The sequence below is a fragment of the Chiloscyllium plagiosum genome, unplaced genomic scaffold (assembly GCF_037043375.1).
Source record: "Chiloscyllium plagiosum isolate Xiang-an unplaced genomic scaffold, Cpla_swu_hap1 HiC_scaffold_18, whole genome shotgun sequence".
Classification (NCBI taxonomy): Eukaryota; Metazoa; Chordata; class Chondrichthyes; order Orectolobiformes; family Hemiscylliidae; genus Chiloscyllium; species Chiloscyllium plagiosum.
The window spans coordinates 42,241,312-42,253,813 of NW_028270156.1; the positions used below are offsets into that span (position 1 = coordinate 42,241,312).

At 40.0% G+C, this 12,502-nt stretch overlaps 1 protein-coding gene across 2 annotated transcripts in view; it reads right to left on the bottom strand.

Moving 5' to 3' along the window:
* Nucleotides 1–9,791, bottom strand: part of trim66 (tripartite motif containing 66) — a 231,161-nt gene extending 221,370 nt beyond the window's left edge. Inside the window, exon 1 of one of the 2 annotated variants that reach the window (XM_043705850.2) lies at nucleotides 9,231–9,791. In XM_043705850.2, the coding sequence (XP_043561785.1) occupies nucleotides 9,231–9,474 (244 nt within the window). In that variant the 5' untranslated portion in view covers nucleotides 9,475–9,791. The remainder of the gene's footprint in view (nucleotides 1–9,230) is intronic. The other variant, XM_087996546.1, reaches the window with a different exon arrangement.
* Between the last annotated feature and the right edge of the window lie 2,711 nt (nucleotides 9,792–12,502).

The following is a 12,502-nucleotide window of genomic DNA, read 5'->3' on the forward strand; positions in this document are numbered from 1 at the left end:
GTAAAAGAGCTAAAAATTGGTGCAGTATAAAAGGTGATTTTCTACTCCATGTATTAAACAGGCACATGTCCAAAAGGAATGAGAGAGAATTAGAGGAAAGATAATTACTGGTCTATTTTGTATTCCATCTCAACAGATTTTGTATTCCATCTTAAAAGATTTGCAAACATGTTAATCACTGTAGAGTCACATGGTGTAAGGATACCATTGGCAGAAAAGATAATAGGTGGGAGTGGGAAAAGTTTGAGAAGGATACAACATATGGATCCCAAAAATATGATCATTCTTTCAACAGAAAAGATCTTTAAGCAAACCATGTACCAAACTGGCATTTCGCTCAATTTATTTTTAAATAATCTAAACACTGTCTGGGGAAAGGCTACTTAGATCAATACACATTTGGTACATATGAACCAGAAAGGACCAAGTTTCAATACAGTATTAAATGAGCTAATCTAATCTTAGACTGCAAATGGGATGATCAGCTCAGACCCTCAATTCTGATCCCTGTTGAAAATGCAGGTGATGTCAACTTTGTTTTTCATCCAAAGATTCAGTTGGCTATGAAACACTTTACAGACAGACAAACAGTTGCTTATACTTTCAGTTCGCCGAATTAGGGAAAGGTACAAACATCAGCTGACCACACAGAACCATTTTTCAGCAAAAGAACCATGATCTTTCTTTTACACACTTATTTTCTAGTGTGGGTAAAAGGCATCTTCTGTTCCTGATTTTAAAGTTTTAACAGGATGACAACTTAATTTTTTGCAATATTTTCTTCTTTCCTTGAAGTACAACAGACAATCAAAATAGCTAATGAAACGTTAGCCTTGATATCATGGGGGTTGGATACAGAAAAGGTGAGGAAGAAGCAAATCTGCAGAGGTTTGGGTCTCAAATCTCTACCAAAAAAATACATATCTTTCCCTTGTACGAAGTACAGCACAGAAACCAGAATGATTCAAAAGCTTAGAGAGTTAAATAATAAAGATAGGTTGTATACATTTTGTTTTCATTCTCGGGAGTTTAGTTAGTTGAAGAGTGATCTATTTGAGCAGTCTAAGATAAAGGAATTTCATTGGGTAGATACAAAAAAAAACGATTTCTGCAAATGACAATCCAGTAGAAAAGGAATAATCCCAAAGTTAAAACAAAATAAAAGAATTGTGGATGCTGGAGGCCTGAATTAAAAACAGAAAAGTACTGGAGAAAATCAGAAAATCTGGCAGCATCTGTGAGCAGAAAGAAGAGAGTGTATATATATACACACACACACAGGAGGGAAATAGTCCCTACAAATCTGTGGATTTTAATTTTGACATTTTCAATTGACCCAGTGCTCTCAGCCTTTTAGGGAAGGGGCTTCCAGATTTCCATGACTTCTTGTGTAGAATACGTGCTTCCTAATTTCAACTTTAAGTAGAAACTTTGATAATGGGACAGCAATAGAAACAGAACCTCTGAGGCCTCTCAAGCAATTGTGTATCTCCTTAACCAATCAGATTGAGGATTTCAAGAACTGAGGGGAAGAAAGGTATTTAAGTAGGTGAATTTAAAATCAGGGTCAAGAAAAGAGAAATAAAGAGAGGGAAAGGATAATAGGACTAAAGAGAAAGGAAAAATATAAACTAAACATAGATTTAAACTTAATTCTATTATGGAATAAGCAAGAATAAAAACCTGAAGGGATGAAGCTTCATACGTGTTAATTTAACATTCCAGGAAGATCGTTAGAACAGAGGATAGAAGAGTGCCACACCATTCTAGTTCAAATACTCCATGAGTCACAACAGAAGGTGCAGATACCAAGATGACCAATTAAATACCTTATCCATGTCAGTTTTTTTAAACAATTATTTATGAAACAGGTTTGTTCATGAAAATAAATTGTTGATTGTCCAAGAAAGAAATTTCATAAATAAAGCATGGAATGTTCTGACGGGTATGGTCATCATTAATCATGCAAGATTGCATGTGAACTCTTGCAGACAGTGTGCTCAGGAAATGCAACCTTGATATGTTTAAGAACAGAAGTCTTTATTGCAGAAATGACGGTCATCAGGTGGGCAGCTTGTTATTAGCAGGTTTCTCTGCAACTCAGTTACTTCCAAGCAGGCTTCCCTTCAACTGAATCAAATACAAATAGAACCTCCTCATGCCAGTCATTTCAGAACTGCCCAGAAGGCAGTTATCCCTAGCCATGAGATTTTAAAAAAATTAATGCGTGGAATGTGGGCCAGCATTTATTGGTGTCGCTTTCTTCTCATTGCCCATGAGAAGGTAGTGGCGAGCTGCCTTCTTGAACTGCTGCAATTCATGTGCTAACGTAGACTTAGATTACCATTAAGGAGACAGTTCTAGGACTCAGACCCAGTGGCAGTAAATTCTAGAAAGTCTTGTTATACAAAATCTCCAATGTCCACAATGAACTTTCAACAATTGACTTAAAGAACCCACTTCAGATATTTCCACTAAATGTGAATTAAATCCATTTTCTACAATCCTTCAAAACTTAAGTCCCCAAGTGATATTAAATTTAAATTAGAGTATTGAGTATAGAAGTTGGCAAGTCATGTTGCAGCTGTATAGTTAGGCCATATTTGAAGTGTTACGTGCAGTGCTATCTGCCACACTACAGGAAGGATGTGAAAAATGTGTTGCTGGAAAAGCACAGGTCAGGCAGCAAAATTGACGTTTCGGGCATGCCCTTCTTCGGGCTTTTCCAGCAACACATTTTTCAGCTCTGATCTCCAGCATCTGCAGTCCTCACTTTCTCCTACAGGAAGGATGTGGAGGCTTTGAAGAGGGTGCAAAAGAGGTTTACCAGGATGTTGCCTGGATTACAGTGAGTTAGCTATAAGAGAATTTGAACAAACTTGGATTGTTCAAAAGAGTCAGAGGCTGAAGGGTGACCTGATAGGAGTATATAAAATTAGGAGTCATGGATAAGTGGATAGTCATAGAACAGTACACTACAAGAACAAGTCTTTCGACCCACCATATCTGTGCCAACCATGATGCTATTCTAAACTAATCCTAACTGCCAGTACATGCTCAATATCTCTCTATTCCCTACCTGTTCAGGTGTCTAAATGTCTCTTAAACGTAGATTATCTGCTTCTATCATCTCCTGTGCATGACAGGCACCTACCATCCTGTCTAAAAAACTTTTCCTCATGCATGTCCTTTAAACTTTTCCCTGCTCACCTTAAAACTATGCCCTCCTAGTACTTGACATTATTAAAAATAAAAGTGAAGTGCATTTATAACAATTAACACTTTTATGAAAGAGATTGAAATGGAAAAGACAACTATCTGATGTGCTTTTAATTTGTAACAACCATACAAATACAGCAACTTCCTGTGTTCCAATGCCTATCAATTTTAAGACAGACAAAAAAAATGCCATTTTTGCAAAAGCAGTTGTCACTGTATATCCGACAACTTTTCAGATTCTGCCATTAACCTTACGTCTTCCTTCATCTGAAGTTGCTGTGACATCTGCATACAAACTATGTTGCTAGCCTCATGATTTTGACAGTAATTTACAGCTCAATATATTTTAATAAATATGAAATTAAACTTGTGAACATTGAAGGAGAGAGTGACACGAGCACAAGCAAAACTGGAATCAATGCTATTATGGGGCAAACCCTCTGGTGGTTGGAGACAAACCTGACTCATAGGAAGATTGTTGTGGTTGTTGTAGGTCAGTCATCTCAGCTCCAGGACACCTCTGCAGGAGTACCTCGGAGTAGTGTCCTAGGCCCAACTATCTTCAGCTGTTTCATCAGTGACCGTCTCGCCATCATAAGGTCAGAAGTGGAGATGTTCGCCAATGATTGCACAGAATGTTCAGCACCATTTGCAACTTCTCAGATACTGAAGCAATCTACGTTCAAATGCAGCAAGATCTGGATAATATCCAGGCTTGGACTGACAAGTGGCAAGTAACATTTGCACCACACAAATGCCAGTCTATGACCATCACCAATAACAGACAATCTAACCAATGCCCCTTGACTTTCAATGGTGTTACCATCACTGAATCCCCCACTATCAAACATCCTGGGGGTTATCATTGACCAGAAACTCAACTGGACTTACCACATAAACACGGTTGCTACAAGAGCAGGTCAGAATACTGCAGCGAGTCACTCCTGATTTCTCAATGCCTGTCCACAATTTACAAGGCACAAGTCAAGAGTGTGATGGAATACTCCCTACTTGCCTGGATGAGTGCAGCCCCAATAACACTCAAGAAGCTTGACATTATCCAGGATAAAGCAGCCCACTTGATTGGCACTACATCCACAAGCATTCACTCCCTACAGCACCGACACTCAGTCGCAGCAGTGTGCATTACCAAAAGATGCACTGCAGAAATTCACCAAAGATCCTCAGACATCATACTTGTGCAAAATGACTGAAGGCTGTCAATGAACCAGCAAGCAAAACACCACAGTGGTTACAGTGCAAGTACAGACTGAAACACTCCAGGTTTACAAAATTTAAATGAGACAGCCATTCTGAGGATGACCGAAACCATAAAAAGAATCGACATTTAAACAATCTTAAACAGCCTCTATTTAAAAAAGGCACAAATGGCACAGCAGAAGTGCAGATGACAGAGAATTTCCAGCAACTAATTTTTATATCATTGATGGCATTTTATACATCTTCAATCTGCATAGTGAGTAAATCCTTTTAGACTGCCATTTGAGGTTTCAAAGTCCCATTTGAATAATTATTCATAAAAATCAATAAGCATTCAAAATAAAAACTGTATGATTCATTGTACACAATTCATGTCACTGTTAGAATCCAATAAATCAAAATGGGTTGTTCCGTTTGTGTTAGTCCAGTGATTGATGAGCAGATTTGTACTTTTGCTATTCAATTCTGTTATGCATGATGTAGAATATCTCTGTCCCTTGAAATAGTGCTCTTTAAGACACTTATTAAAAACACACATCTTTGACCAAGCTTTTGGTCATCCATCTACATGTCTCCTTATATGCTTGATGTTATATTTTGTTTTGTAATGCTCGAAGAGCCTTGAAAGGTTTTATTATGTTAAATATGCTAATTAATAAAGTTGTAGCAGACAGCTCAGAAAACCTGAATGCATGAAAAGCTGATCCTTAACTCTGAACTACAAACACTTTCTTGCGAACGATGCAAATTAAAATAAGGTTGGTGGACCAACTCAAAGACTCCACCTGTGGAATAAGGAAACTCCTCATGACATTCCGATTCATCCTTGCTTGGAAGTAGTATGTCACAGTATTCATTGCATATGCACCAACACTTGATCAAGCAACTGAGGAAAAAGAGCAATTCTACTCCAGCGGTGACCAATCTCTACCATGGGTCCCTACAAACTAATCATCCTCAGCAACTTCAATACCAGAGTCAGCAAAAGTGCAAATCTTTCAGGCAACGTAATCAGAAAAGAGGGGGTAAGGAATCAAAACTCTCATGGTGCCCTTCACCAAACCAAATGCTGTGAACCTCCTTATCACCAACATGCTGTTCTGCCAAAGGGACAAATATAAGACAACACCTGTGCTCCAAACACTGGCACTTTCTTGACTACGTCGTCAGAGTGAGGGATCAGAAAGATGTTAAGATCACTTGGGCCATGACAGGAGCCAATGACTGCTGGACAGATCAATGCCTGATCCAAGCCACAATCAAAATATAGCCCCACTGCAGGAGAGAAAGAAGCAGTGCTACAAAAATTCAACATTAACACGCTCAAAGGTCCAGAAAACACAGCCTCACACAATCAACTCCTCTCCACAAAGCTAGTGACCCTCAGTGACACCTAGTCACAGGATCCCACAAGCCTCTGAATACCATCATCAATGCCTGCAAAAACTCAGTCAACCACTCAACTAGGAAACACCAAGACTGGCTTGATGAGAATAATCAGGAGGTCCAAGAATGATTAAGCTAGAAGCATGTGGCATTTCAAGGTGTAAAATAACAACTGCACTCAGAAGAGAGAAGGCAGGCCTTCAGGCAACTGAAGGCAAAGGCCCAACAACAAACCCATAACTAAAGAACAGGTGATGGGTAGAGAAAGCACTGGAGGCCCAGTGAATGGCTGACAACCATGATATACACAAAGAGCTCCTGCTGCAGTTACATGCCCTTGACCTCCTTATCTGAAAGGAGAATTTTTAAAAAAGGGAATAATTCCAATTATGGTAACTACAGGGGAATTCCCACCCCCCTGTTGTCAACTGTTGGAAAAGTCATCGCCAAGGTCATCCTCAACAGTCTCGTCCCAGAATTGCAGTGTGGCTTTCAACTAAGGAGGGGCACAATAGACATGATTTTTAGTGCATGAGAGCTGCAGCAGAAATGCAGAGAAAAGAATCTACCCTTGTACATGTCCTTCTTCAACCTTACAAAGGCCTTTGACATTGTCGGTCGGGAAGCACTTTGGGAGCATCATTCTCCACTTTGGATGCACCATGAAGTTTGTCACCATCCTTTGCCTGTTCCATGATGATACGGAAGTTGTAGAAATGACAAATGACTCTAACTCTGGCACATTCCCCATTTGAACCGGTGTTAAACCAGGCTGCGTCATTGCCCTAACACGATCTACCTCACTGCAATGCTTCACCTCACCATCGACAAGTTCCCCGTTGAAGTGCAGCTAACTTACACAACCTGCTGGAAATTATTGAATCTCTGCTGCCTTTAAGCCAAAACCAAAGTCACCCTAAATCTGTGTCACTGAGCTGCAGTAAGAAGAGGATGCTTGCATATGTGCAATCTCAGAGGATGTACTCCAGACATCATCCGCATCTTTACAGAGGCATATGAGAGCATAGGTCTCACCCTGAACATCTACAAGATGAAAGTCCTCCACAAACCTGGCCTGGCATTGTGGAGTAAACCACCAATCATCAAGGTCCACAAGGAGGCCTTAGAGAACACTGACCACTTCCAATACCTTGGGAGTGTACCATCGGTGAAGAGATCCAGCACTGCTTCCAGTGTGCTAGCACAGCCTTTGGCTGTCTGCGGAAAAGGGTGTTCGAGGACAACAACATCAGATCTGACACCAAGATCTTGGTTTATGGAGCTGTGGTGGTTCCCACCCTCCTATGTGGCTATGAGATGTGGACGGTCTACAGCAAACACCTCAAGGCACTGTAACAGTACTGTCTGCACAAGATCCTGTGAATCCGCTGGGGAAAAGAAGACACACCAACAGCACTGTCATCAAACAGGCCAACATCCCAAGTATCCAGGCATTGCCCACCCTTGATTGGCTTTGATGTCCTGGGCACATCGCCTGCATGACCAACACAAGAGACTGCCTGCAGGTGCTCTAATCCCAGCTTTGAAATGGCAGGTAAACCCCAGGTGGACAGAGGAAGCGCTTCAGTGATACCCTCAAGGCCTCACTGACTAAGTGCGGAATTCCCACAAACATCTGGGAATCATTGACCCAAAACTGTCCAAAGTGGAGGTGGAGAATCTAGGAAGGCATCGAGTACCTGGAGACAAGAACAACAAAAGGAGCGCACTGCCACAAAGCACCTCACCCACAATCGCCTTCTGCCCCAACTGAGGCAGCAGTAGCCACATCAGTCTGTACAGCCACCTATGGACTCACCCTGAGAGTGGAAGAGAGTTAACTTTGTGATAGACCACCAATGATCATGATGATGATAAAATCAAGAGCAAGGTAAGGATGACTTTCTTTTCTCAAAGAATCATAAATAGTTGGAACTAATTTTCACAGACAGCAATGGAGACTGCATCATTGTATATGTTCAAGGCTGAGTTAGACAAATCTTTGATTTATAAGGGAGTCAAGAGTTTGGGAGACATTCAGGAAAGTGAAATGGAGACAACAGTCAGATTGGCCATGATCTTATTGAAACAGGAGTATGGTTACAGGGTTAAATAGCTATGCTTTGTTTTACACTGTCTCATGACATGCACTAAATACCCATATAATAATTTAAGCTGACTTTTCCTCCCTCAAAAGTTGTATTAGTTTGTTTACTGTTACAAAATAAGTAGGTCAGTCATGTACCTATTGACTACTTCATAGTCAAACAAGTACATATCTTTTAATAAATAAATTACACCTATTTTTACATGCTTTTCTCAGAAGCTTCAGGGAGGCGTTATCTTTTCACTTGGGAGTTCCAGTGCACCAGTTCTTGAAACAGCTTACTTTAAAAATTCCACATTGCCATGTTGGTCATTTGGAAACATAATGTACTGCAATGGAATTTTTTTTTTCTCAATTCCCACTTAGGTTATTTATATTCATTATTTAAAAATTCACTGTAATCATACCCTTGCACAATTCTGTTGATGAACATATTAAATCTCATGAGTCACTTTACTAGATGATGTATTCACAGTAACCTTTTATGCCATCCTTTATTGTTACATGCATTCTAATTTAGAACTGGAATATACACTTGGATATAACAATCTATAGTCAAGGCTGTTTTATTCTGAATCCACCCTGACCCCATTACGTAAGAGGGAACAAGATCTAAAAAAATTGGAAGCTTTAACAAATCTGATTGCAAGCAATAAGTTTTCTTCCATGTTTATAATAATATGATTTCTTAGAGCTCAAGCATTTTTGACCAAATTTTACCCCCGGAGACAAATTTTAGTGTAACATTTCAAATGTGTAGATTCACCCAGAGACATGTAATGACATTCTGTTCAGTTTATTCTAGTTTTTCGTGTATGCAAATCACTTGTTCAAAAAGTATTCTTAAACGTAACTGGCTTGAACCATGTAGATGGTATGATAAGCATGAACGAAATTCTTGAATTTATCTTTGATCAGGAAGATCTCGCTGAGCAGGTGCGAAGCCCTAGTGGCATTGCCATTTCATTCAAGGCCAGAAAAAAAGTTTGCAATATGAATAATAAATTATATTAAAGCACTGTCTGCAATAAGGATCATTGCATATGACATAGATAACACAAACGGTTTAACACCAATGTTTTTAGTTTATTCAAATTACAAGCTACTGGGCAAAGTCAAATCCGTTTTGAAGTATAAGTTTGTCTCGGTATAAACCTACTCATTTCCGTGAAAAATCGAAAACAGATGATCAAGTAAAACTGAACCTTATTTACACATCTCTGAACATGGGCGGGCAGGTGTGGGTATATCTCATAGGACTCCCTAGAGTTAACACCGGTTGTCTTTAACTCGTTACCTTCTTCGCTGCTCCTCTCCTGGTAGGCTGAGGTGGTAGGGCTGGGGCAGAAGCTGCGGTTCCGAGTCGGCACACAATCTCTACAGAACGAATGGAGACAAGGCAGCAATCTGGGCTCACGATTTGTAAACTCCAATTTGCAAACCAAGCAGGTCTTGAACAGATTACATTCGTCTTCTGTAGAGTTACTCTTCCATTCATTCCTTGCTTCATTGCTCATAACGCAATCAGCAACTCGATCCATATTTCCTCTGCTTTCAAAGCAAACGTTTGACCTTTTTCACCACCCCCTACGCGCAGTTGCAGGATCCCTGGATGGCAGTGATGTGAAGGGCTGCTATTTTAAATGACATCATTCCCCGAGAGAAAAGGAAAACAAGCCAGACTGTTAAAAAAAATCGCAAAGGTAAAGGCTTCACAGTACAGTAAAGCTCATTCTGTCACTGCGTATTCAAGGTCTCAATAAAATCGCCTTGGAAGCGTCATGTCAGCGACTGGGACTGGTTGAAAGTGAATGACGTACTCGATTGGTAATCGGCAAATGAACTGCAGCTCAGTAAATAACAATTAAAGCACACTCAGGCTTGTAAAGTCTAGGGTGCAAACTGTAACGTCTGATGTGACGTGATCAATAAATAACATTGCCAAAAACAAAAACAATCTTTTTTTGCCTTTTTATATATTGGCCTCATGAACTGTTGTTAATGTTACATCACTGTGTAAGGGTTAATGCTGAGGGATGCATTAAACACCACCAGATACCAGTATGTGACATTGCCTAGGATAAGGGAACAAGCTTTGGATCTTGAAGAAATAAAACCTAACATTGTCATTTCCCATACCTATCATTCCAATGTAACTTGGTTACATTGTACCTAGCTGTTGTTATGCAATAAACAGTGTGGCGTTTCAGATAATTGTTGCACTCCTAGAGGTTTTCCTCTACCATATCAGAATAAATAGGCCCTATACGTGCTTATCAGCAAAGAGGATGATGGCAGCAAATCTATCTGATGGATTTTACACAACAATGACTGTGGTAAGAATTCATCACAGAACAGTAGATGGACATTCATTTAAATAAATATTGGTTTATTAACTGGGAAATAGAATAATTTACTTTCTACAGTTTCTGCTTTTGCTGGTTGAGAATTTTCTTGACAGCATCAGGATTTTGATGATGTACTTCTGAGATAAAGGAATTGCAGCTGTCAACTTGTTCACAACAATCTTCAACAACTATGTGATGATGACCAGATAATCAACATAAATGAAACAGATGAAGAGAGAAACATTGTACAGGTCTCCAGAGATAACATCCTTGCTCTAGTTATCCAAGAGTTTATTGCTCGATGTGTGATATTTTAGATATTTCATATCCTCTAGTTCCTCTCTATCTTACAGAAAGGAAACATGTCATTGGACCTTCAGTAGAATCATAGAATCCCTACAGTATAGATTACAATGGGTTTAACAATAATGTCAATGACCCATATCTTGCTGTGGCAAAGGCAGCAAAATTGTCAGCAATCACTGATATTACTCCACTGAAAACAAAAAACAATTTTTGGAGTTCGGACATAAAATCAAGCAGTAGTCCAGAAATCATTGTCAATTTGTGTAGGCTCATCCATAATGGTGTGTTGTGATGGTTCTACACGCTACTATCTCTCATACAATCATAAATTGATGAGACCTTTCATTCTAAAACCACAAGTCTTCTTGTAAAAACCTTGGAAAATGTTTCACCTGAGATGAGTAGGGTTATGGTTCAGGTTTGCATTAATACCTCTTGATTTTACCATCAGACTAACTTCAGATTGATCATGCCTAACAAATTTGATTGATTATTTTGAAGAGGTAACTAAATATCTACATGGAGGTAATGCAATTGAGACCATAGACCATAAGAAATAAGAACAAGAATAGGCCATTCACCCCCTTGAGCTTGCTCTGCTACTCATTAGGATCATGGCTGATTCTCCTTGATCCTCTTTCTGATCAAGAATCTAGCTATTTCAGCCTTAAACATATACAAGGACCCTGTAGCAAGGAGTTCAAAAGCCCATGACACTCTGGGGGAATAAATTCTTCCTCATCTAAATCTTAAGTTGGCACCCCTTTTTCTGACACTATGCCCTCTAGTCCTAGATTCTCACATGAGGGGAACCATCCTCTCAGCATTTACCCTGTCAAGGTATTTAAGAATCTTACGTGTTGCCATGAGATTACCTAAATTCTTCTAAACTCCAGTCAGCAGAGTCGCAACCCATTTAGCCTTTGAGTCCATAAGAAATAGAAACAGGAGTAGCCTGCTTTACCATTCAATGGGGTAATGGATGATCCAATACACTCCTCACATGAACTTTTCTGCCCCTTCTCCATAACCCTTGATTTCCCTTCTGATCAAGAATCTAACTACCTCAGCCATAAGGAACATTTCTCCAACTCAGAAGACTAACCCTCCATACCTCTCTACATATTGAATGCTAGTTTATCAGGAAGTACAGAGGATCAGAGGAACCTTGGTGTGCATCTCCATCAATCTTTGATGGCAGCTGGACAGGTAAATAAGGTGGTTACCAAGGCATATGGAATACTTGCCATTTTTAGTCAAGATATTGAAGACAAGATCAAAGAGTTTATGATGGAACTGTATATAACATTAGTTAGGCCACAGCTAGAGTACTCTGTGCAGTTCTGTTCACCAATATTGAAGAGTGTGGTGCTGGTAAAGCACAGCTGGTCAGGCAGCATCCGAGGAGCAGGAGAATCGACGCTTCGAGCGTAAGCTGTTCATCAGGAATGAAGGGGTGACTCGCGGGGCTGAGAGATAAATGGGAGAGGGTGGGGCTGGGGGGAAGATAGCTGAGAATGCAATAGGTAGATGAAGTTGGGGGTAATGGTGATAGATCGGAGAGGAGGGTGGAACAGATAGTTGGGAAGGAAGATGGACAGGCAGGACAGGTCAAGAGGGCGGTGTTGAGTTGGAAGGTTGGATCTGGGATAAGGTGGGGGGAGGGAAAATGAGGAAACTGGTGAAATCCACATTGATCCTATGTGGTTGGAGGGTCCCAAGGCGGGAAAACAAAGAACTGCAGATGCCAGAGATCTGAAACAAACAAAACAGAAATTTCTGGAGAAAATCAGCTGGTCTGGCAGCATCTGAGGAAAGAACTCTGAGTTCTATAGAAGAGTCACTGGACTTGAAAAAATAACTCTGTTTTCTCTTCAGAGATGCTACCAGAAGTACTGATTTTCTCCAGGAAATT